Source organism: Corvus kubaryi, unplaced genomic scaffold, assembly GCF_017639235.1.
Source record: "Corvus kubaryi isolate FWS band 111438036 unplaced genomic scaffold, C.kubaryi_AGA036_p1.0 37385, whole genome shotgun sequence".
Classification (NCBI taxonomy): Eukaryota; Metazoa; Chordata; class Aves; order Passeriformes; family Corvidae; genus Corvus; species Corvus kubaryi.
This window is the reverse complement of record NW_024581127.1, coordinates 23,799,739-23,823,418: the sequence shown is the minus strand read 5'-3', so window position 1 is coordinate 23,823,418 and position 23,680 is coordinate 23,799,739. Positions and strand designations below refer to the sequence as shown.

The 23,680-nt window shown below is 38.6% G+C and overlaps 1 protein-coding gene across 2 annotated transcripts in view; it reads left to right on the top strand.

The window, feature by feature from the left end:
- The first annotated feature begins 647 nt into the window (after positions 1-647).
- Positions 648-23,680, top strand: part of TAF2 (TATA-box binding protein associated factor 2) — a 60,979-nt gene continuing 37,946 nt past the window's right edge. For both annotated transcript variants that reach the window (XM_042036582.1, XM_042036581.1), the window contains exons 1-11: positions 648-1,367; positions 2,858-2,912; positions 3,705-3,865; positions 15,497-15,615; positions 16,939-17,080; positions 17,468-17,699; positions 18,032-18,216; positions 18,776-18,889; positions 20,167-20,266; positions 21,846-21,931; positions 23,192-23,327. In XM_042036582.1, coding sequence (XP_041892516.1) covers positions 1,315-1,367; positions 2,858-2,912; positions 3,705-3,865; positions 15,497-15,615; positions 16,939-17,080; positions 17,468-17,699; positions 18,032-18,216; positions 18,776-18,889; positions 20,167-20,266; positions 21,846-21,931; positions 23,192-23,327 — 1,383 coding nt within the window. In that variant the 5' untranslated portion in view covers positions 648-1,314. The remainder of the gene's footprint in view (positions 1,368-2,857; positions 2,913-3,704; positions 3,866-15,496; positions 15,616-16,938; positions 17,081-17,467; positions 17,700-18,031; positions 18,217-18,775; positions 18,890-20,166; positions 20,267-21,845; positions 21,932-23,191; positions 23,328-23,680) is intronic.

Genomic DNA, 23,680 nt, shown 5'->3' with positions numbered 1-23,680 from the left:
TGAATGGAAAAGCCTTGGAAGTTCTTCAATTGCATCACAGAAGGTTCCTTAGTTGAAATAAATATACAACGCAATTGCTACTTTTGTAGTCTGTTGTCCGAGTTTTTTACATAGGGGTTTCTTTGTAAAAAAAATAAACTAAGTATTTAATGAATAGTGCTTTATTACAGCTGTGAGAAGAGTTCCTGTAAATTAATTTTGTGTTTTCATTCCATGTGTTCAGTGCTGCTAATTGGTTTTGTTAGACGTTCAAAACGAAATGATGCTTTCAAACTCCATCAGTTTCTCTGATGCAAGCGTTTATTTTAACCTAAAATGGGTGAATCGAAACTTACTTATAATAGAGCAGTCTTGGTTCTGAAGGAGCTTCATCTCGTGTCCTGCTACTCGAAGTGACACCCGTGGGTGGGAGGCAGAGCTCGCTGCTCGGGGCGGTGCCGCCGCTGTCCCGACTCGCGTTCCATTCCCGGGCGCGCGCCGCTCCCGCCGCGCCTTCCCGCCTTCCCCAGGCCCCGGCCTGCGCCTGCGCGAGCTGCGGCGCCTGCGCGCGGGGACACGGCCCGGCTCCTCTCCCGGCTTTTGGATTATTGCGGGGGTTATTCTTCCTTTTATTTTATTTTTTTTTTTCTTTCTTCCGGCTGCCGCCCCTGTCGCTGGGCCGCCCTCCTGTAAAAAGCAAGACTCCCAAAAGCCCTTCCCGCCTTTAGCGATAGAGCTCACTGAATCGGGCCGTGACCTCTCACCCGCGGGGTCGGAGGTGACTGGCAAGATGGCGGCGGCTGTGGCAGGGCCGCAGCGGGCGCGCTGCTGAGGGAGACCCGCGGGGCCGACCCTGTCCCGGGCCCGGCCACCGCCCGGCCCGCTCGACCCTCGGCACCTTTCCCGGCTCTCAGCGGACGGCGCTGCCCCCAGCCGGCGCTCCCAAGAGCGCGGACCCCGGTGTCTGCCCGGCCGTCCCGGCTGCGGCCCTCCTGCTTCCGTCGCTCCCGCCGCCACTGCCCGCCGAGCCGGTTGTTTTCCGTACTTGCCGCGGAGAGGAAGCGCCTCTGGACTGGTACCAGACAGACAGAGCGGACAGAGGGGCTGTGTGTGCACCTATAGAAGGTTATGAGCAAACACTGCGTGTTGGTGGTGCTGTAACAATGGTGCACACTCGAGCTGAAGATTCCTGACTACTGGGGGTCACACATCCACTGAGGAGATGAGTGATCAAATACGACGTGACACGGGGAAAAATCGAAGGACCCATTGAGCGAGAATGATGTTGATGCCAGTCTGACGGTCAGCAGCGTGTGTTTAGTGCTACGGTTCAGGATGAATAGGAAGAAAGGAGACAAAGGATTTGAAAGCCCAAGACCCTATAAATTATAAGTATCCGGTTTTTTTTTAATTGCTGTACTTGAAATCAGTGCACGTTGAATCAGGCCACAGGCTGATTAATAATGATTTATTTCAGAAGGTTGGAGCTGTTGCTTGTGGTGTAGCTTGCATTCAAAAAATATGTGTTGCAGATGTATGTTTTAATGTGTAAATGGACTTACTCATGGGCAGCGAGTCTGTCAACTGTTCAGTCTCACGAAGATATTTACATTATGCTCGTCAAACCTCAGACATTTCTCCACCCAGTCTCAGTACTAAAGACCATACTACGATGTTCCATATTTACTGCTGTGTCAAAAAGCCCTTTTGACTTAAGGGCTTTTTTACATATGAAAAAATGCTTGCTTTTGCAGCAAGCAGCTTTGTTAAGCAAATTGTCATTTTTACACATTCACTATTTGGCTTGTAGCCAAGCTACAGAGCAGTTGTTGGTGGATTTCAGTGCATCTTTATATATGTCTTGTTATATCTTCTTGATTCCTTTATAAATGTGTCACACAAATGTATTTTTCTAAGTAGAATCAGTCTTGTTATATACACTTACATGTAAGTAATGTCTGAATCCATATTTAGGTGTAATTTCTTGTAGGAATTTTTATCAAATTTCGTCTCATCTGAAGCAATGTCACTTTTTAATGCACAGAATATGTGCACATAAAGTGTGATGTGCCATAAAAGTTGAATTCAAGGTTTTATCTTGAGTCATGAAATGCACTACTGTGAAGGTGCCACCTACTACAGAAAAATACATAGAAATAACTTGTAGGGTTTTAAAGAAGTTGGAATTACTTTATCTTCCACCTTTTAAATCAATGAGTTTTATTTACTAGGAGTTCTAATACGTGACTCCAAATTTAAGGAAATGCATTTGACTAGTATAAAATGCCCATAATGATTGATATATTATCATTCATTATATTCATTATGCATTATTTTGCATAATGAATTCTTCTGGCATGCTATTTTAAAAGCACACCCTCTATCTTTTAATGTGTAATACCTGCTTATATAAATTATGTACAAGTGTCAACTCTCCAGGTAGACTTTCCGCAGGTCTCTGATTGCAGGTGTTAGGCTGCATGCCATTACTGATACTGCTCACCACTACAGTGTTAGTAGACCTTGACACTCTGCCATTAGTAATTCTTTGTTTTTACGTACAGATAAGTGATGTTCAAAAACGGCGTTGTTATCTTCCTGTATTACTAGTAGTGTTCATACTGGTATGATACTATGTTTGATATTTTTTGGAACTTTCCTGACGTTGTGGGCAACTTCTATTCATGATTTGGTTTAGACTGTATAAGAGATTTAGACAATCATTAATTCTTTTTATGCAAGTATATTCTAGATGCAGTATTTATCTATATGTACATATATCTTCTTTGACTCTTTATTAAACTGGATTAAAGTATTATTTTAAATGTTGGCATTTGTGCAAAACCTTACTTACTTTATTTTTTTTTTCTTTCAGCACAACTCATCAGGTAGTTTGTATCAACAACATAAATTTTCAGAGAAAGTCTGTTGTAGTAAGTATTTTTTAATAAAGTGTGAAAGTAGAAATTAAATGTCTGAGTTTTCTTCATACTTTTAAGGAAAAAACTGCACTCAGAAGCTAATTATGCTGTTCAGCTACTTCATATGTTACACTTTTCTCATCTGATTCTTCTCATAAGTCTGTCATTGCTTGAGGTGTATCAAATAAAATACCTTCTAATGGTGAACACTTTTTTCTCTGTAAGAGAAAGCTTTCTAAACTAAGGCTGCTGCATTGTAAATATTAGAGAGCAATTTGCAGTTCAACACTCATGCTCAGACCGTGTTAGCTGATGTTAGGGATAGGCTTACAGGGTTTTCTGGCATGTGTGTGAGTTCACTTGGGCTTTGAAAAGACTTTCATCATTTCAGGCCCAAAGTCTTCAAGGGTCTTTGTCAATTTACATATACGCTTAAATGGATTCTGCTTAAGTTTTAAGAATCCCTGTCTCAAGTTCAGATACCAAAACCTACAACATAGTGATGCTAATAACTTGAAATGTAGTCATAGGGGCAGATTTTTTCCAGTAAAACAAGCATGTCTGTCAGTCAAGTTCAATTTTTTTGTTTTGTTTTGTTTCATTTCATAGCTGGGAAAATTCACCTGTTAAATAGCATGAAAAAAATCTAGGCATCTAAAGGGCAAACCGTTTCCCTTTTTAAATATGAAAATACCATCTTTATACCAGTGATTTTCTTTGAATTGTATTAATAATAATTTTTTTTATATCTCTCTAGTTTTTGAGTTAGGATTTTACAGAAGATTTTGATTTGTGTTTTCATAGGGTTATGTGGAACTGACAATATTTCCCACAGTTGCAAACCTGAACAGAATCAAGCTGAACAGTAAACAGTGCCGGATTTACAGAGTGAGAGTCAATGATTTAGAAGCAGCTTTCATTTATAATGATCCAACGCTGGAGGTCTGTCACCATGAATCAAAGCAGTAAGTACTATGTTTAAGATTCTGCAGATGTGTTGTTTTCTGTTGCTCGTAAGTATATCCTATTCTATTTTACTTTCAAGTTTTACCTGGTAGTTTCCTAAAGGTAACATTTGGTATAGCACCTTAATTCTGGGGAAGTATTTTGGCAATAATTTTGACTTCTACACTATTCTTCTTTAGAATTTCTTTTGCTAACATATCTTTGTACTGTTTTGTGAAAGTATCCAAAAATTTTCTATAAAGTACTTTATGGGGAAAAAAGTCCTTGGATTTGAATTGTGTGCTTGTTACAGACACTGTGTATTCCTTTATTCATCAGTTATGCAAAAGCTCCAATAATTCATTGTACAAATACAGTGTTAGTTTATATAGGACACCAAATTTATTATCAGAGTTAAGAAATTTACTTTGAGTCCTGATACTGAACCACTTGACTATATTAATTCTGTAATTCTGTTTGCTTTGTGACTTGATTTTTTTTGCTGTTGACACTATTGCTCATTATGTCAAAAATTCAGAATCCTCATTGCAGGGATTCTAGATTGTTACAAAGAGCTAGTAAGTAAAGCTTTTGGCCTTTCCTGGGGAATCAAACTTTCATTATTTATTGTTGTAGATAACAGTGTAAGTCCTAGAATGTTACCTGAACTCACTTTAAAATTTGAAAGGAAAAGTTTCAAATTTCTTCACCATCTGATATTGAAGAGTAAGTTTAAAAACATGTGGCATCCTGCATGTTCGGGGAACTGATACGGGAAGGGGCTTTAGCAAAAAATGTCATAGCCTTTTCATTTTTGGTAAGAGCATGGTGGGCAAATGATTTCCCTAAGTATTCTCTTTTGATTTGCTGAAACGTTCATATTCTCACACGTTCTTTTGGCTGGCTCAGTTGAATTTACAATTTGCTGACTTGTTAAAAACTTCTAGTGAAAGTGTTGTACAAGTTTAATAGCAGCTGATACGAAATCACAGAGTCCTTTAGGCTGGAAAACACTGACTGAAATCACCTAGTCCAACTCCCCTGCTCATGCAGGGTTAGGTAGAGCAGGTTGCACAGGGCTGTGTCCCTTTGGGTTTTGAGTATCTTCAGGGATGGAATCTCTGCAGTCTCTCCAGGCAACCTGCTCCAGTGTTGATGACCCTCACAGTAAAAAGCGTTTTCTCGTATTCTGATAGAATTTCATGTATTTTAACTTATGTCCACTGACAGGAGCAGACACAGTGGGCACAAACTGAGACATAGCAGGTTCCCTTCGAACATCAAGAAACTGTTTTTACTGTGAAGGTGAGCACTGAGACAATTTACCCAGACTGTGGAATCTCTATCCTGGGAAATAGTCGAGTCATCTGGACATGCTCCTGAGCAACTGGTTGTAGGTGACCCTGCTGGAGCTGAGGGGTTGGACCAGAAGACCTTCAGAAATCCCTTCCAACATCAGTCATTCTGTGATTCTGTAATAACTGGAATCCTGCGTAACTCCTGGAAGATGTGAGAAGGGAGCAGCATTTAAAGTGATCAGAGTGAGCACTCCATTATGTTAAAAAAGGGATTAGGAGAGGTCATTTTTCATTCAAACTTTTCAAACTTAATAGAAAATCTCTTTATTTCATAACTCTGTGTTATTCATAGTTATGAAAGACAGAGGTCACCAAATATTCATAACAAAAAACTAGTATGACTCTTTCTGTATCTCAGAAGTTAAAGGCAACACGAGTTACAAAGTATTAGATGAAGTTAGATGTATCTTTCCATTGAAATACCAGGTCACAATTGGGTAGTTAAATACAGCACCTCTGTTCTTAAGGCAGGATTGCAAACAGAAATACTAGAAATCTAAAAACTCTAGAATTAGTACCTCAAAAAAATCATCAGTGCATTTCTTCTGCCCTTCTTTACAAAGAACTGTTTCTAGAAACAGTGGTTTGTAGTAGTCTTTACATCTAATCATCTGGTCATCTCTTTCAAGTTCTCATGTGTAATGGCAAGTTTAGTGATAATGTCCTTTGTACCCTTGCAGCTGAGCTAGCTGCAGCAATTATTTTGAATGGGACACAGATCAGACAGTGTGGTTCGTTTCTGATGTTACAGGGATAGTTACCTTTTGCACAGTTTTCTTTAGTAGTCTGTTGAACTAGTAAATGTGAAATTAAGATGGTTCTTGGCGACCTGTTTATTTAAAATATTTTGTTTTCATTCTTTATTCTTTCCTGTGATGTGTAGCGAATATAAGTTCAAGTTATATGATTTTATATACAGACGCTTTCGTTTGTTTTGATAATGCTTTTAGTTTCTTAGATGTTGTTTTCTAAAAGAACACATAAAATCATAGAAGCATTAAAGTTGGAAAAGACCCATAAGATCATCAAGTCCAGCTGTCAACCCAGCATCACCATGACCATTAAATCATGTCTTCACGTGCCATGTCTACGTGTTTTTTGAACACTTCCAGGGACGGTCACTCCACTACTTGTTGCTGCCCGCATTCTCCACCACAGTAACCACTTACCTGGACAGTCTGTTCCAATGCTTTGCAATCTTTTCTGTGAAGAAATTTTTTCCGAATAGCTAATCTGAGGCATAAGTACTTAGAAAAGTTGTTAATTTAATGGACATTTTACTACCTTTTTATCAAAGTTAAAATAATTTGAAGACTTCTTACTCCCTTAGTTAGCAACAGAATTCTATTAAAAATGGAAAACTCTGTATGGAGTAAAGGTTAGAAAACTTGCTACAGCATCTCTGACTTGAAAGGTTATGTTTGCTGATAGGAGGTTAAGAGAAATGGTTGGTTCACTGTTACGTTGTGCAAATTTTGGCATCTGAGAACACAGTTAAAAGAGGGTTAAGAAATTCAGCTTTATGTATGACACACAATTGTGTCTGCCTCACTGTGATGTTCTTTGCTACTTCTTGGTGAGATCTGTCTGATCACCTCTTTGTGTTCTGAATTGAAATATTCAATTTGTTTTCAGTTCAAATAGTACTATTGGGTTTTAGCATCTTTTGATGAAAAAATCATTGACAGGTGGTCTCTGTCATTTCACATTTTCAGTGTTGCAGAAGGTGAAACAATTTTTTTCAGTCATGTATGTTGTCAGTTCTCCTGAATATCTCACTAAAAAGGTAATTAAAAATTGGTGAAGTTTGTAGGAAAGGTTGGAAGCCATTAATTAGTGCATTAAATATATTTTTAGCTTTGATGTCATTGCCAATTTACCCATTAGTCCCAAACCATAACTTCAGGTAACAAGTGAGAGAGTGTTTTAACGGTTTATCTAGAAATAAAGTCAGACTTCTGTCTTGTAATTTCCTCTGGAGGCTTCAGGCAACCTGAATACCAGGCTTTTCATACCAGAATAGATGGATGAACTTAGATAATGCAGTCACTTCCTTCCTGACTGAGCAAACACCTGAACAGTGGTGTAAGATATGAAATAATTTACATTGCTTTATTGTGTGTACACAGGATGGCAGAGAATCCCGTTTTGCTCATGCTTTTGAGAAGAGTTTCAAGTCTTGTGAAGACTGCAAATAATGGTGGAGAATGTCTCTTTGGGTCATGGTTTGGGGCTGCTGGTTTTGAGTGTTACAGCTGTCTATCCTCCTCATCTTTCTTTTCCTTGTAAATTGGTGCTTTCTTGATTCTGTCAGCATAAGAGAAATGAGTGTGCTTTTTCTGGGCTATACTTCTATATTCTGTGTAGAAATCCCAGTGCATATTCTGAGTACTGAGACAACTGCTTGTATCTCAGCCCTATTTATTTAAAACTGGCAAAGGAGATACATTTTTCTTAATCTTGTGGTTGAGATTGTAAACTGTTAAATAGGTGCAGCAAAAGTTTGGAGTTTGGATGCAGTGGTTTGTTCTGTGATAAGTGAAGTTTGTGATGATCCTACTGTGCCTGCTTACATGCTTCACGTTTGTGGGATAACTAGGATCCCAGGCCAAGAAGCTGTTGCATTTTATTGTTATTTCTGTATGAAGGAAGCTGTTTTCAGTATAGCTAGCTAATATGCACATGCTTTCCTGGGCAATGCCAGTTCGTTTGTCCTTTTTTTTAGCTTGAAGCCTGTACTATTTAAACATTACAAGTATGAAGATGTTTTGATATCCTCTGACTTCACTATTGCTTTAGTTACAAGCAGCAGTAAGCTGTGAGAGAGCAATGTGGTAGCCTTCAGGGCATGTCTGTCTTGTCTGTCTTTATTCTTCTGAGAAGTCCATGATCAAGCCTTTTGCCTTTGCACAAAATAGAAAAATTTTTGGTGGACTGAGTGTGTGTTGCCTTGCTGCAATAAATAACTTTTATTTCCACTGATACAATGCTTGTCCAATTCATGATAGACTTCATTAGAAAGAAACCAAGTGTCCTGGCCAGGACAGGGTTGATTTTTGCAGTAGTCAGGAGGGGGAAGGCTAAGGCCTGGAGATTATTCTATACCACCTCACATCATTTTCCAGGGATGGAGGACGGGCTCACTCCGGGGTCACATAGTGTGGTGGAGGGAGCAGTCAGGTATTTTCAGGGTGGGGGTGTTCTGCAGGGTGAGCAAGAATTGTTTGCCTCTTTTCTTGTACATTCTGTCATTAGTATTGTTGCTGTTACTGTACTCTTACTTTATTGCTGTTTCCAGTAAATTATTCTTATCTTGACCTGTGATCTTTGCCTTTTATGCCTCCAGTTCTCCTCTCCCAAGCCCCACAAGGGACGGGGGTGGGGCCAGTGATCGAGCTGCCAGTGATTTGGACTGTTTCAGTGGGAACACTAAATGGCAGAGTACCATTCCTAAGCCAGGACAGCCTTACTTGGCGCCCAGGTTGGGCATGAAGGGTTGAGATATCAACAGATCTGCCCAGAGCGGGTTGGAAACAAATTTCATCTAAACATTTGTTGTATTAGGTAACAGAGCCGCTGGTCACTCTATGTCTTGGTTTGTTCAAAGTGGTTGTGCTATCTAGCCTTCTGTATGCTTCTGTATATGCACTATGTGCCCATCATGGTGCTCTTTTTCAGACTGGGAAGAGGGATCAGGATTGCTTTGTTGATGTACTGTGGGATATGATATGATGACATCATGGACAATGAGGATCATTTGGGATGTGTGTTCAGTGTTGTTCTCCTACCCTTACCTCAGGTGCTCCCTTTAGGAGTCCATTAATAACTGTACCCAGTCTGTGGGGAGAATAGAGGAGGATGATTTCCCCCAGCTTGTGAGCCCCTCTTTCTCCTTTGTGCCTTACAACAGCTTTTGAGAATTTTGGATTTCCTTTGGATGTTAAGGAAAGCAGACCAGCAGGCACTGGGGCCACTCAAACTGCAGCTGAACCAGAGGAGCAACCTGTGTCGGTACCAGGCACCCCTATACAGAAGAAGAAGAAATCTTAGACAAAATCAGTTCACTTAGTGAGGAATGAAGAGGAAGTAGGGCCCTTGCAACAGGAGGAAGAGGCAGGGCCAGAGATAATCACCCGATGTTCAAAGGGAAAGTCCCTGCAACACATCATAGCCCTGATGCTACACGGAGTAAGTGAGTTGCGCCAATCATAGCAGCAAGTTCAAATAGGAAACCCCAGTCCCCCAGGGATCTTGGAAATCATCACAAACCGGCCTGAGGGTGAAAATTTCGGACTATCATCAGAGGAGGAGGAGGAAAAGGTGACACATCCTGAGGAGGCCCCACCATATAATCAGCTGCCAGAAAATGAAAAGCAACACACCCTCTTCACTGACACTTCCTGTTGTATCATAGGGTTACATCGCAAATTGAAAGCTGCTGTACTGAGTCCTATGTGATGAGTCACAGAAGCTATTGAGGGACAAGGTGGATCAAGTCAGGTTGCAGAGCTGAAAGCCATCCAGATGGCTTTGGACATCACTGAGTGAGAGAAGTAGCCAACACTCCACTTCTATACTGACTCATGGATGGTAGCAAATTCTCTGCAGGGTGACTAGGACAATGGGAAAAGACCAATTGGCAGCCCAGAGGTAAACCCATCTGGGCTGCTGAATTGTGGTAAGATATCCCTGACGGGGTAGAGAAGTTGCCTGTGAAAGTACGTTATGTACATGTAACCAAGAGTTGGGCTACTGAAGAGCATCACAACAAACAGGTGGATCAAGCTGCCAAGACTTAAGTGTCTCAGGTGGGTCTGGGTTGGCAACATAAGGGTGAATTATTTCTGGCTTAGTGGGCCCATGATACCTCAGGTCATCAGGGAGAAGATGCAGTATACAGATGGGCTCATAATTTAGGGATGAACTTAACCATGGTTATCCATAACTGTGAAGCATGCACTGCAGTGCAGGCCAAGTGGGTAAATCCTCTGTGGTGTGGTGGATGATGATCGAAATACAAACATTACAAACATGGGGAGGCCTGGCAGATTGATCCCATCACATTCTGCAAACTCACCAAGGCAAGTGCTGTGGGCTGAGAGTGATGGAAGCAACCGCTGGATGGCTGGAGATGTATCCTGTGCCTACACTACTGCCTGGAACACCATCCTGGGACTTGAAAAACAAGTCCTGTGGCAACGTGGCACCCCTGAAAGAATTGATTCAGACAATGGGACTCATTTTAGAAACAGCCTTATAGACACCTGGACTAGAGAACATGGTATTGAGTGGGTGTATCATACTCCCTTGCACATGCCAGTCTCTGGGAAAGTTGAGTGGTACAGTGGACTGTTAAAAACCACATTGAAAGATTGAAAGCAGTGGGTGGTGGAACCTGGGTAGTGCAACCTCCACCTTCCTACATTTAGTGGAGGCTGCCTGGTTAGTTAACACTAGAGGCTCTAACAATCCAGCTGGCCCTGCCCAATAAAAATTCCCATGTACTGTACAAGGGGATAAAGTCCCTGTGGTGCATATGAGAAATGTGTTAGGGAAGACAGTTTGGATTAGTCCTGCCTCATGAAAAGGCAAACCTATCTGTGGATTGTTTTTGCTCAAGCACCTGGGTGCACTTGGTGGGTAGTGCAGAGGGACAGGGAAGCATGATGTGCACCTCATGGGGATTTGATTTTGCATAAGAACAGCCTGTAATGTTGAATTGTATAATACTGGTTCCTGAATGACACTGCCCCTGTATGTAATAACCACCAAGGAAAATGAATATGGGCTGCTCCAGTTAGACCAGTTGTGAGTGCCTGAGGCAACTTGCAACCAGCTGACAGCACAGCACCTCTCCTGCCCTGGAAGGCATCTAGGATGGACAGAACACACATGGACTAAATGAGCTCAATAGATGCGTTGGAGGGATGGTCACTGTGGAAATATTATATATATATGTGTGTGTGTGTGTGTGTATATATGTATGTGTAGTTGAAAGGTGTAGGATTTGGGCATGAAGTAGACAATATAGAATAAGAGGTAGATAATGTCCCTGTTTAATTTTTGCAGTAGCCAGGAGGGAGCATGGCTAGGGCATGGAAATTTTTCTATACCACCTCACCTCATTTTCCAGGGATGGGAAGAAGGCTCGCTTCCAAGTCCCATAGCATGGCAGAGGGGTCAGGTATTTTCAGAAGTTTTCCACAGGGTGAGCAATGCCATGTGAGTTGTTCGCCTCTTTTCTCGTACACGTTGTCATTGGTCTTGTTGCTGTCACTGTTTGTTGTTTTATTGTTGTCTCTGGTAAATTATTCTTATCTCAGTCTATAATCTTTACCTTTTGTGGCTCCAGTTCTCCTCTCCAGCCCACCACAGGGGCAGGGGGGAGAGATCAAGTGGCACATGGTTTGAAGTAGTTTCAGTGGAAACATTAAATGGGAGAATTCCTAAACCATGACACAAAGGTGCAGAGAACTTTTGAAAAGAGATGACAAAGCCCTTAAACTTGGCCAGGAGTGAAAATTAGGTTTTTCAGCACGATAAAGATTTAAATCATTACCCTATTAATAAATCACCTATATATGCATGTATTATATATTTAAAATGCTATATCATGTATATACTCCAGTATCAAGTGCTTATTCTATCTGGGAAGCAAAGTAGAATAGTAAATGAATTACAGGTAATGAATTACAGGTAGAGCAAAGAATTATTTTGCCAAGTTGATGTTAAATACTCTAGGAAAACAGTGGTTTATAGACTATATGTTTGGCACATATATTTGTAGCACTGGTGCAGCTAGTAGTGAGAAATGCTATGGGAAGTTTGAAATCAATTAGTAGCTTTAAAAAATAAGTCTCTGCAGGATTGCTTCTTTACAGTCGGTCAAGCTACATGCTTGGGCTGTAATTAACAGTGCTTGGGGTGAATTCTGATAATAAAATGTATCTCTACTGGGAAAAAAACCATGAATGTGTATTTGTTTTTCATTGTCAATCTACACTTAGCATTAGGAAAATTTATCATTGTTATTCCTTGGGCTATAACTTTTGGCATGTGCTCTGTTTTTCTTAAAATGGCCATATCCAGTTTATTGAGAATAGTTCAGCCTATGAAAAGATTAATCTGTAGTACTAAGCCTTTCATGGATTCTTTTACAATGAATCACCCATTTGAATTGGAACACTTCACAAAAATAGAACTATAAGAATAGACTTGTTTTCCATAAAATGTTAAGCTCTGGTGTCTACCTTCTTTGCTGTAAAATCATAACCTTTTCCTGTCTCTGAACCCACTGATGTTTAAAGTGTAGCCACAAGCTCATCACAATCTTCAAAGTTTGAACAAATTCTCACTGATGTGTAGGAAGGGGATCCTGTATCAATAATAGTCAATTTTCAAAACCAATTTGGATTAAAATTAAAAACTTTAGACTTCACAATCTAATGGAATGTTACTGTTGTTTTCTTTTGCTAGCTTTTTTAATTACTGATAGTTCTTAGTCATGCAGTCTCTTTTTAAATAGAGTTTTTCCAATGGTATTTGTTTGCCTTTCTAGGATGCCATTTGAAGGATAGCTTAAAGTAACTTTGCTTAGGAGTGTGTTTTGACCCCTCAGTATGACAGTTCAAGGAAATAAACCAACTGCTGCCTACTTAGAAAAAAGGACTTATTTTTCCAGTGGACACTTTCAGCTGCATCACCGCAGGGTCAGATGAACAGTAGTGTCCTTAGTGAGTGAGGTAGTAGGAATGCATGAGTGAGACTAGGAGACAGCACATCAGCTGGACTTAAGTGGGTTGGAATTGTTCTGGAGCCATACCCGGAGTTGTAGTGTATTCTAGTGTACAAATTCAACCTTTTGCTTTTGAAACTTTTTGGCATTGTATCCTACCTTTAGGTATACTTCAGCTGTGAAAAGGGGGGAAAAAATGTATTAAAACTTGAGATTTGTGTGTTTCTATACTGAAATGGTCTCATTTACTATTCATGTCCAATTTTCAGAAGCTTCCAAGCAAAGTAGACAAGTTTACTGCTCCTGACATTCTCGGTCTTGGTGGAGGTGCCAGGGAATTTGTGCGTTATTAGTGCCAAAGATGAAGAACTACATGAAAATATGTTCTCAACATATTTCAGTGTTTTAGCAAAATTTTATGTGTGTGGAAGACTAGGAATATTAAGCATGGTGTTTGACATACCTAGACTTAAAGGATGGTGCTGGTGGCATGGTTAATTGTACTTCATTCTTCCAAGTAAGGTACTGTAATTTGGGTGGTTTTCTCTGTGGATAGTGAATAGAGACTGGTTAGATGAAAGCAAAATCCTGAAATGAGATCATGTCTGCTTTGTGTGGACTTCAGATTGGAAGGTGGAGTCCCCAGCCAAAAGTTAATTTACTTCATTGTGGTGCAGTAGTCCTGGGTCAGGACAACCCCTAATATCAGTACAGGCTGGGAGATGAAGGGATTGCATGCAGCCCTGTGGAGAAAGACTTCGGGGTGCTAATGGATGAGAAGCACAGCATGAACTGGCAGTGTGCATTTGCACCCCAAAAAGCCAACGGTGTCCTGGGCTGCATCACCAGCAGTGTGGGCAGCAGGGCAAAGGAGGGGATTCTGCCCCTCCACTCCACCCTTTTGAGACCCCACCTGCAGTGCTGCATCCAGCTCTGAGGTCCTCAGCACAGGGAAGACAAGGACCTGTTGGAGCAGATCCAGAGGAGGCTACAAAGATGATAAGAGGGGTGGAACACCTATTTGTGGTGAAAGGCTGAGAGAGTTGGGGTTCAGCCTGGAGAAGATACAGCTCTGGGAATATCTTATTGCAACCTTTCAGTACTTAGAGGGGGTTTATAAGAACGATGGGGCAGACTTTTAGTAGGGCCTGTTACAGTAGGACAAGGGGTAATGGTTTTAAACTAAAAGAGGGTAGATTTAGACTAGATGCAAGGAAGAACTCTTTTACTGTGAGGGCAGTGAAACCCTGGAACTGGTTTCTTGGGGAGATGGTAGATGTCCCATCCCTGGAAACATTGAAGGTCTGGTTGGACAGGACTCTGAGCCACCTCATATAGTGTAAGATGTCTCTGTCCTCTCCCAGGAGAGCTGGACTAGATAACCTTGGAAGGTCCCTTCCAAGAGTGTTCTGTGGTTCTGTGATTCTATGGCTGCTTTATGCTTGGTTGTGTCTTGCTTCCACAGTGCTTGGATTCATCAGCAGTACCTAAATTCTGGGGAAAAGGTGATAAGTTATTCAAACACATCTCTTCAGGTATCGAGTTGTGCAAACTTCTGAAAAACTGTGTGTACTGGAGAATTAGAATTAAGAAAGATTTTGCTCCCATGCTTTAAACAGTTTAAAAATGCATTTTGAGAAAGTATAAAGGCTATTGCATAAAGCTGTTAAAGTAGGGTTATTTTTGAACTTGACTGGTCGTCCTCCTGTAGCTGAATATAATCACATTAAATAATAAGGTAACATCCTGCTCATAAGTACTTTAACAGCAGACATATGCTTGTTTCTGCTCATTTTAGTAGAAAACAGTTACTCTAAGTCATAACTGAAGTGATAATATGACTTTGGAATGAAGTGAGCAGCTAATGAGCAGATGATATATAGTTGCTCAAACCTAATTACGAAAAACTGTGTTTACATCTTAAATGAATTACGGTACACTTTAAAGAAGAAGAATGTTTCTAATATAACTAGAAACAAAAAAGTATAGCACATATTTTTGTGTTTGTGTATTAAGGCCAAAACTCTTAACATATAATATTTTATGTGTATTTACAAGTGCATTAAAACAAACCCTATTCTTATCCATCAAGCTAAAGGGGAAAAATACCATTGCCAAGCTAAAATCTCACATTTAGAAAACCAAAATAAAAGCAAAACTGCAATATATGAGGAAGCAGATCTTCAAGACAGAGCTTTAGATAAAGACACAATCTTCATCCAAAATAAAAACCAGAATTTTTTATTTCTATTCCAATAAATGTAAAATATTACTCATATTGTCAAGAAAAGAACACCGAGCGTTCCTCAGTTTATCGGGAATTATTACTGTTTAAGTCTTTTTGATCACAGATCACTTCTGCAAGAGCCATATTTAAAGTTCTGGTTGTTGAAATCTAATCTTTACTCCTTTTCTCTTCCACTCCTTTAAAAACAAAACAAAACACTTGGTTGAACATGCACCTTGAAATTCAGTATAGAAATTGTCTTAACTTTCAAACTAGTATTTTGTGGTTTAGCACAACTGTACTCTAATAATTAACTGGGTATTTCTGACAGGAGGAATCTCAACTATTTTTCCAATGCCTATGCTGCTGCTGTCAGTGCTGTGGACCCAGATGCTGGAAACGGAGAACTCTGCATTAAGGTTCCCTCGGAGCTATGGAAACATGTTGATGGTAAAGACACTGTACTGAAAGCTTAATTTAAGATGTCATAGAGTTGTCAGCTACAAGTTCCCTTAGGAAGATAGTAGCTTTATATAAATTGAAGTAGTGTTACATTATCTTATGAATTTATGGTTACTGTTTCCTTTTCCTCTCTATTTGAACTGTGAAAAACACCTTTACTTTTCGGTAATATGGAGAACTGTAGCAAGGTTTCTTGACACTATTATACAAACGTTCTCTTGGGTGGTCACAACCCCAGAATACTTCAGGAAGTGGGAATAATGGAGTATACTGGGTGCTAAATTGTAATTTTGAGGTTACTTACAATATATGTGATCCAACAAAGAAAATAATTTACAAGGATATAGTTATATACCTCTTTTTACAAAGCTATATTAATTTCATGCCATCTCACTTTGAGGAATGGTCATTTTAAAATTGATTTGGTAGTGAAAGTAGACTCCTTTATAAACTGGCATACTAGATCCTGGAATAAGTAATTGTTTTAATAAGTTACTCTCCAGTGTTGATTATTTTATTACAGGGATCTTGCAAGTTTCTTGTATTATTTCTTGCATGGTTTTATCAGTTTTTGCCATGGATTTATGAGATCTCTGAGAGAATAATAGCAACTGTATCATGAGGCTGACTCACGCAGCATTGTCAGATGCACCTTAATGGGAAAGACACTTTTGTTTATTTTGATTTTTGTGTGAGTCCCTGTTGCCTTACATGCAAGCCTAGAAGGAAAAATAGTCAAACATGTATAATTTCACTTTTCAAAGTTTGAGTTCCAAAATATGGTGAGACTTGTGGAATAAATTTGAATTTCTTTTCTTGCCAATCTCTTCATAAGTGAGACTTCTGTGAAACTAAACGAAAGCAAAGACACTTAAGTTACAGGAAAAGCATTTACTGTAATAAGATATTTTAAGCAACTGCAAATGACAATAATAGGTCTTTTAAGAATGTGCCTGCTACATGGAGTTGTTAGAGAAAATTTTTTAGCAAGGTACCAAGCAGATCGTGGTTAGGGGACAATCTGTATAAAGATGCTTTACTGTTGGGGAAATGGAAGATGAGATGTGACTCCAATTGCAGTTTTTATTAATCAATAAAGATTCTTACAAATTTATCTCCTGTAAGTTGTGCTTACGGAGGTCTCAGTTTTGTAAGTTTTGATCTGTACTTTGTAAGTGGACCAGGAAGTCCATGAGAATGAAGTTATCACATAATCTTGAAAGACCTAAAGTCCAAAACTGAATTACTATCCTGAAATAACTTTCATGTAAGTTGTATATACTTGCTCCAATTTTGGTCTTTGTGCTGCAGAGTTAAAAGTCCTGAAGGTGCATATAAACTTTTCTCTGGACCAGCCAAAAGGAGGCCTTCATTTTGTGGTACCCAACATGGAGGGCAACATGGCAGAAAGAGGGGCTCATGTCTTTTCATGTGGTTATCAAAATTCTACAAGGTAAGAAAACTGTCTTGGAATGTTAGACTTGTATTTCTTCCTTATTCTCAAAGTGTAGGAAATACAAATAATTTCTTCAAATTCTTTTAAGTTTAAAAAATTCTAAAACTTAATTTGTGCTTTAAAGGAGCTTACCAATGTGAAGTAGCATCTAATGACTAGTAATTAGAATGTCTAGTCTTTATAGCTCAGCAGGAGATAAAGACAAAAAAACTTGTGAAGCTTTATAAAGTTAATGTATTATAGGAGTCAGTATGTCAATATTCATATATTCTTAAAATATTTAGGGATATAGTTTGGAACTTGAAAGAAAAATCACCTGTGAAAAAGAGTATAATTGTTAAGTATTATTGTTAACCATTTTCCCCCCAATCCTAACTTTCCTAGATTTTGGTTTCCTTGTGTGGATTCATATTCTGAGTTGTGTACCTGGAAACTTGAGTATACTGTAGATGCTGCAATGGTGGCAGTTTCAAACGGAGATTTGGTGGAAACTGTGTACACCCATGATATGAGAAAGAAGACTTTTCATTACATGCTGACTATTCCAACTGCAGCTTCTAACATCTCCTTGGCAATTGGACCATTTGAAATCCTTGTTGATCCATACATGCATGAGGTAATAATCTTCGTCATAGAAGCCTCCTTTTTTTTCCTAAAGAATTACTGATGTTTTGTGTTGCAGTCAGTATATATTAGTCCAAGAATGCGTATGTCTAGATCAACCTTCATCAGTACAGTCGTATGATAAAGCTTGTCTAGTAATGCCTGTATTTAAATTTGTCTCCAAAAAAAAAAAAAGCCTTTAAATAAGCAATAATTCCATTTATGTCTGCATTTATGGGGCGAATTTAGTTGAAATTGGGTTTCTTCCCTGATATGTAATATAGCTGATATTTATGTATTTAAATATATTCATAGGTCTTGTAACAAATTTTCCTTTGGTTGTAGGTGACTCACTTTTGCTTACCACAGCTCCTCCCATTGCTCAAACATACCACGTCTTACCTTCATGAGGTGTTTGAATTTTATGAGGAGATTCTTACCTGCCGCTATCCTTACTCCTGTTTCAAGACTGTTTTTATAGATGAAGCTTATGTTGAAGTAGCTGCTTATGCATCCATGAGTATTTTCAGGTTAGTATTTGAGAAAGTTACAGCTTCTAAATCCACAGGTCTTGAAGCTCTAGATCCAAGACTGGTGAGAAATGTGTGAAACTCTAGTTATTTTTGTAGCCTGAGTTTCGGGCTCTCTGGTTTGAAAAGGCTTGTTTTTATTGACACTACAGGCTTTTAACACTGTTTCCGTTGTCATCTGTTATAAAGATGTTGGATTTACTTTAAGAAAAAACTGGCAATTCCTTGTGAGTTAGAAATGCCCATGCATGAAATATTTAATCTCAAACTAAATGCAGAAGTTTGACTGTGTTTTATTTTTCTTCAGCCGAAATAAGGTATCAGAAATCCAAGAGAATTTCACCAGTTAAGCTACGTAGGCTCTACACAGAGAGTTGTGTATAGATAATAATAGCAGGAGATCTGCCTGCATTAAGATTATTTAAAAAAAGATGTTACTATCTCCCTGGAAAAACAGTGAAGAAATTATTTTACGTGTTTTGGTTTTTAAGGCAAGGTCTCTTGTGTTTCTTTGGAGCCGGTACTCATGTTGTGTAATTTTCTTTCTATGGTGGTCCAGCACAAATCTCTTGCACAGTGCAATGATTATAGATGAAACTCCACTGACAAGGAGGTGCTTGGCACAGGCCCTGGCCCAGCAGTTCTTTGGATGTTTCATATCCAGAATGTCCTGGTAAGTATTTTACCATAGTATTCTCCAGAAAATGGGGAGGATCTAGGAAGCTCAAATTTTAATTTGCAAATTGCATTTAATCAGAAAAATACGTGAAACGGTAATTGTAGAAGAAAGCAAAAACGGGAAAAAATCAGCAATAATAAACCCAACTCAATAAATGAAAATCCATTAGTATTTTTTGTTGTTTTGAAAGGAGAATGTGAGAGAGAAAAGTTCGAAAGATTGTGTAGATTGAATATATCTTCCTGAATGTTGTAGTATGCTTTGGCATCTGAAAATTTTAGAAAGGTAACTCTTTTGCATTATCAGTCAATTTCTGTTAGATATTTTGGATGATGAAGTATAGCCTGCATGCAAAGTACTTGCAGAGCACAGAACTAATAAATTAAGAAGTTTTTTCAGGGAGGAGAATGCAGAAATTAATGTCAAATGGCTATAACTCCATGTCTCAGAAAACCTTCCCAAATGGCTCTTGCAGTTTTGATCCGTATTTATTTTAAATCCCTTTGTATACGCTTTATTTATTGGGCACAAGTAGCCCATGACTTTTTATTTATGGCAAAAGTCTATGTCCCAGCGCGTCCTTGTCTTAAAAACAAGGGAAATCAAAAGGTTCTTAAATTGATGTTTGTACTGTTGTAATTTCTCTGGCTCTCTTCTTTATTTCTAGCCTACTTCTGTGGTGAAGGCAATTTTTTCCATCTTTCATAATGACTCCATTGTCATATGTTCTTCTGTTACTTACTTCATCATACCCTGTGTACGATGTCATTCTTCTGTTTAAGGTCCTAGTTCATGATCATGTTGTAGTTTTTGTCCATTTTTTTCTCTCTTAGAACATAACTCACAGGAGATGTGTTTAAAAGGGTGTCCACCAAATGTGAGATAGGTATTTTGTCTACTTGCTGTCCAGATCTTCTGCACTGCATTGAGATGTTTATCAAGAAATTAAGGTCATACAGATTAGCACTTGCTTTAGCTTTAGTGTCCATTTCCACCTGTTTATTATTATTGTTTCAGCTAAAATAGTTTGATTTTATATTTTAATCTGGATTTCTCTGGTAAAAGTTCAATTTTCACTGACTTTTCAGTTTCATTGGTCTCATCCAGGTGCCAAGTTCCATAAATTGGTTCACAGCTCATCAGACTTCTGTTGACTTAGAGAAGTTATACAACCTCTTGAAATTTGTGGCTATTTTTGAGCTGGTCAAAAATACCATCCCTTACAAAACATCTTCTGAAGTGATATAATTCATGTTTCTTTCTTATAATAGGTCAGATGAATGGGTACTAAAGGGAATCTCTGGTTACATTTATGGCCTTTGGATGAAAAAAACCTTTGGTGTTAATGAGTATCGGCACTGGATTAAACAGGTAACATCATAGCATTTTCTATACCTGTCAGACATTTTGCATCAAAGAAGATACAGTATAAAACCAGAATATAAAACAGCCTTGCATTGCAATCTGAAGACCTCTTTAGTAGTGACAAAACTTAGAGCTAAAATATTTTGACCACTTGCTGCAAGGAAGAACACCAAACATACAAACCAAAATAGATTTTTGTGACTGCCATATGAGTAATATTGTCATTGTCTCTCCATGAAATTAGTTTTGCTCTTTTTGTTTGGACTTTTGCACCAAAAAAAGAGTCGAAAAAGATGTTAATTTTGAAATACTTAGAATAGAATATAGGATTCATAAGGATATGTATTTGGTGAATTTATTGTGCTGTGATGGCTATCCATACAGCTCAGAAAGGCTCCAGTATTAGCTTGGATCAGTGGTGATTCTGGTATCTTTCAGTATCATTGAAGTACTAAATGAAATAATGAAACAGCAAAAAAACCCCCTTTTGAAGAGGTTCCTTTTCTTGGAAGGTCTCTGTGGCTTACATTTTCAAATGTAATCTTTGAGACAGGTACTTTCTAGAGATAGCAGCAATGACTCCTCATTCCTTGCCAGTAACATTTATTCACAAAAAGATACGTCTTCTTTCTCTCATCACATTCTCTTACTCTCCCTATTCCAAAAAGTAAATCCTAACCCCACTACCTCCATTTACATCCCTTACTCACATGGGGACCCAGTACCATGTCCTCAACTGCCTAATGCTCATTCAGTTCACCAGTCATGTGTTGTCTGTGCTGAAGCTGTGGGTGCTACAGAGAACAGCAGAACTGATGGTCTGTGCTAAGAGTTCACTGCTGTGTGCAGCAGAAGTTGCTCGCATTGTTCCCCGTGACTTGCTAAAGGTGCCCATGTAGAACTGAGAGCTGCTACTGTCACAGCCTGCCCGTCTTTTAATGTATCACCAATATGTGAAAGTGTGTAATATCAATACATATAAATATTTGGAAATCTTTTAACACTGGGTTGCAGACAGGCATCGGTTTACATTTCCTGTGCTTAAGCTGACACAATTTGATTCATGTTGAGTTCTGGGTGACAGTGAGCCCTTAAAAACATCGTGCCTTAAAGTGTGCTTGTTAACCCGGGTGTAGCATCACACAAATTCAGACACAGTGCAGGGCTTGGGCCCAATGTAAATATATATCTATTTATTTATTAATATGTATATTTAATACATTATATTTATGTGTGTGTGTGTGTCTCTGTAGTTGTTTTCCATGGCATGAAATGCTGACCACATTTATTTCTTTTGGTTGGAGACAACTTATTTATTGAATAATAATACTCTTCAGTTATAATGTTTTTCAGTATTGTTGGAGGTTAGCCCCCTGTCCAGCCCCAAAACAAGTAAAAGCTGCTAATTTCTACTGTTTTGTTATTGTTCTCATTTGAGGAACATCTCTGATTTTAAAATACTTCTCCTTTTGTAAACAAGCTTAATTAGGAGGTATGGCTTGAACAATATTAAAAGCTTTCCTGTCTTTAAATAATTTCTCTGCTCTTCAAAATGACACTCACTTATGTATGTTGTTCTTCCCAGGAGTTAGATCAAATCGTGGCATATGAACTGAAGACTGGTGGAGTTTTACTGCATCCAATATTCGGAGGAGGAAAAGAGAAAGACAAGTATGTTTATTTAAGCTGCAAGTTATTGCAGGGTATTTTTTTATGGGGCCATTAATATATGCCTTGGGTGTGTTGTGTAGCACAAGGCCAAGATCTCAAGCTGCCCAAGGCATGTATTACCAGTCTCATAAAGTACATCTTGAGTATATTGTAATACCTGTTGTTTTATTTTTCTTTCAATGTGAATTTCAAAGGAAATTAAGTATAATGAATGTTTTTAATGCTGTTATGAAACTGCTTTTTAGTAAGAGGATAAGAGAGAACATGAAGCCAGAATTTTGGCGTGAGCTATTTCTGGAGTGGTTAGTAATTTTCAGGCTTTTTTACGGTATCATCAGCTTTCTGTTTCTTTGCTCCTTTTTCTTTCTGCTCTCAGATACCACCTTGTAGTCTTAGACTGAGATTTCTTAGTATATTGTGGGTAAAAAAGTATTAGGTCAGTCATCTGTGAAGTACTATTAGTTTCCAATGTGAACTGGCAGGGTTTTTATTTGCCTGATATCTGTAGCTTCAGTATGTCTAGTTTAGAATGATTCCTCTTCCCTCTCCTGTAATTCTCCCACTGAGTAGTACTAACCACTGGAGGTAGAAAAATATTGCTAAATGTCAGATCACTAAGTGGATCTGGGTTTCAGTGACAAGCTTTGCTGGGTTTTTATTTTCTTGCATAAATTGATCCAGTTATGACACAGCCTCACAAGGAGTTGTTTTGCTGCTAAGTAATGTAACCAGTACCAAAATCAATCAACACTTAGTAAATTTAAGAAGGCCGAGAATGTGGGTCCTGGCTCAGTTGTAATTTGCAAGAAAAGAACTTTACAGAAGTCAATCAACTGTATAATTTGAAGCTGGATAAATACTTTTTATACTGAGACCAAATTATTATATAATGTCTGAGCCACAACCTCAGTTTCCTCCTTGAATTTCAATTCTTCCATGGTTGCTAGCCCCTCCCTACCTCAGAACAGAGAAGTATCTAAAATAACAGGAGAATTGTGATAAGGAGAACTTCAGTGATTGCCTATCAAGTAGTTATCATGTGCCACTGATCTCTGTACAGTACTTGCTGGATGCCAGGTACGTACACCCTTGTCTGGACAAGTGAGTGGTCATTTTAAGCATGCCATAATTTGTAACAAAAAGCAATACAAGAAGTCTTAAGTTGGTGCAGCTCTAAGCTTGGTTGCTGGGTTACATTTTAAGTTTCATTCAATAAATGAAAAATAGAGAGCTTTTTTTGATATTTTTTTTTTTTTCCAGCCCTGCATCACATTTACATTTTTCTATCAAACACCCTCATACACTGTCCTGGGAATATTACACTATGTTCCAGTGTAAAGCACATCTTGTTATGAGACTGATTGAGAACAGAATTAGCATGGAGTTCATGTTACAGGTAGGTATTTAAATGATTATATGGAATATAGAAAACTCTTTGTCTTCAGTTGCATTTCTGTTCTTTAAATGGAGTTCAGAGAAAAACAGAACAGGTCATCATAGGATTCCATCAGTTTTAGCAGGATTGAACAAATGTTAGGTCTTTTGAGTTAGGATGAAGTTAGCTGTTTTTCTTAAGCATAATTTACAAAGCTTTTTATATTTTGCATATTCTCTTTAATCTTAGGGTGTTTCATTGGTTTGAGTTATTTTGATCAGTTGTTAACACTGAGAGCCTGTTTTACTGTCCCTAACTGGTGTTGCTGTGAGGTAATCTAATGAAATTATAAATTATGACAATAATGAGAATCC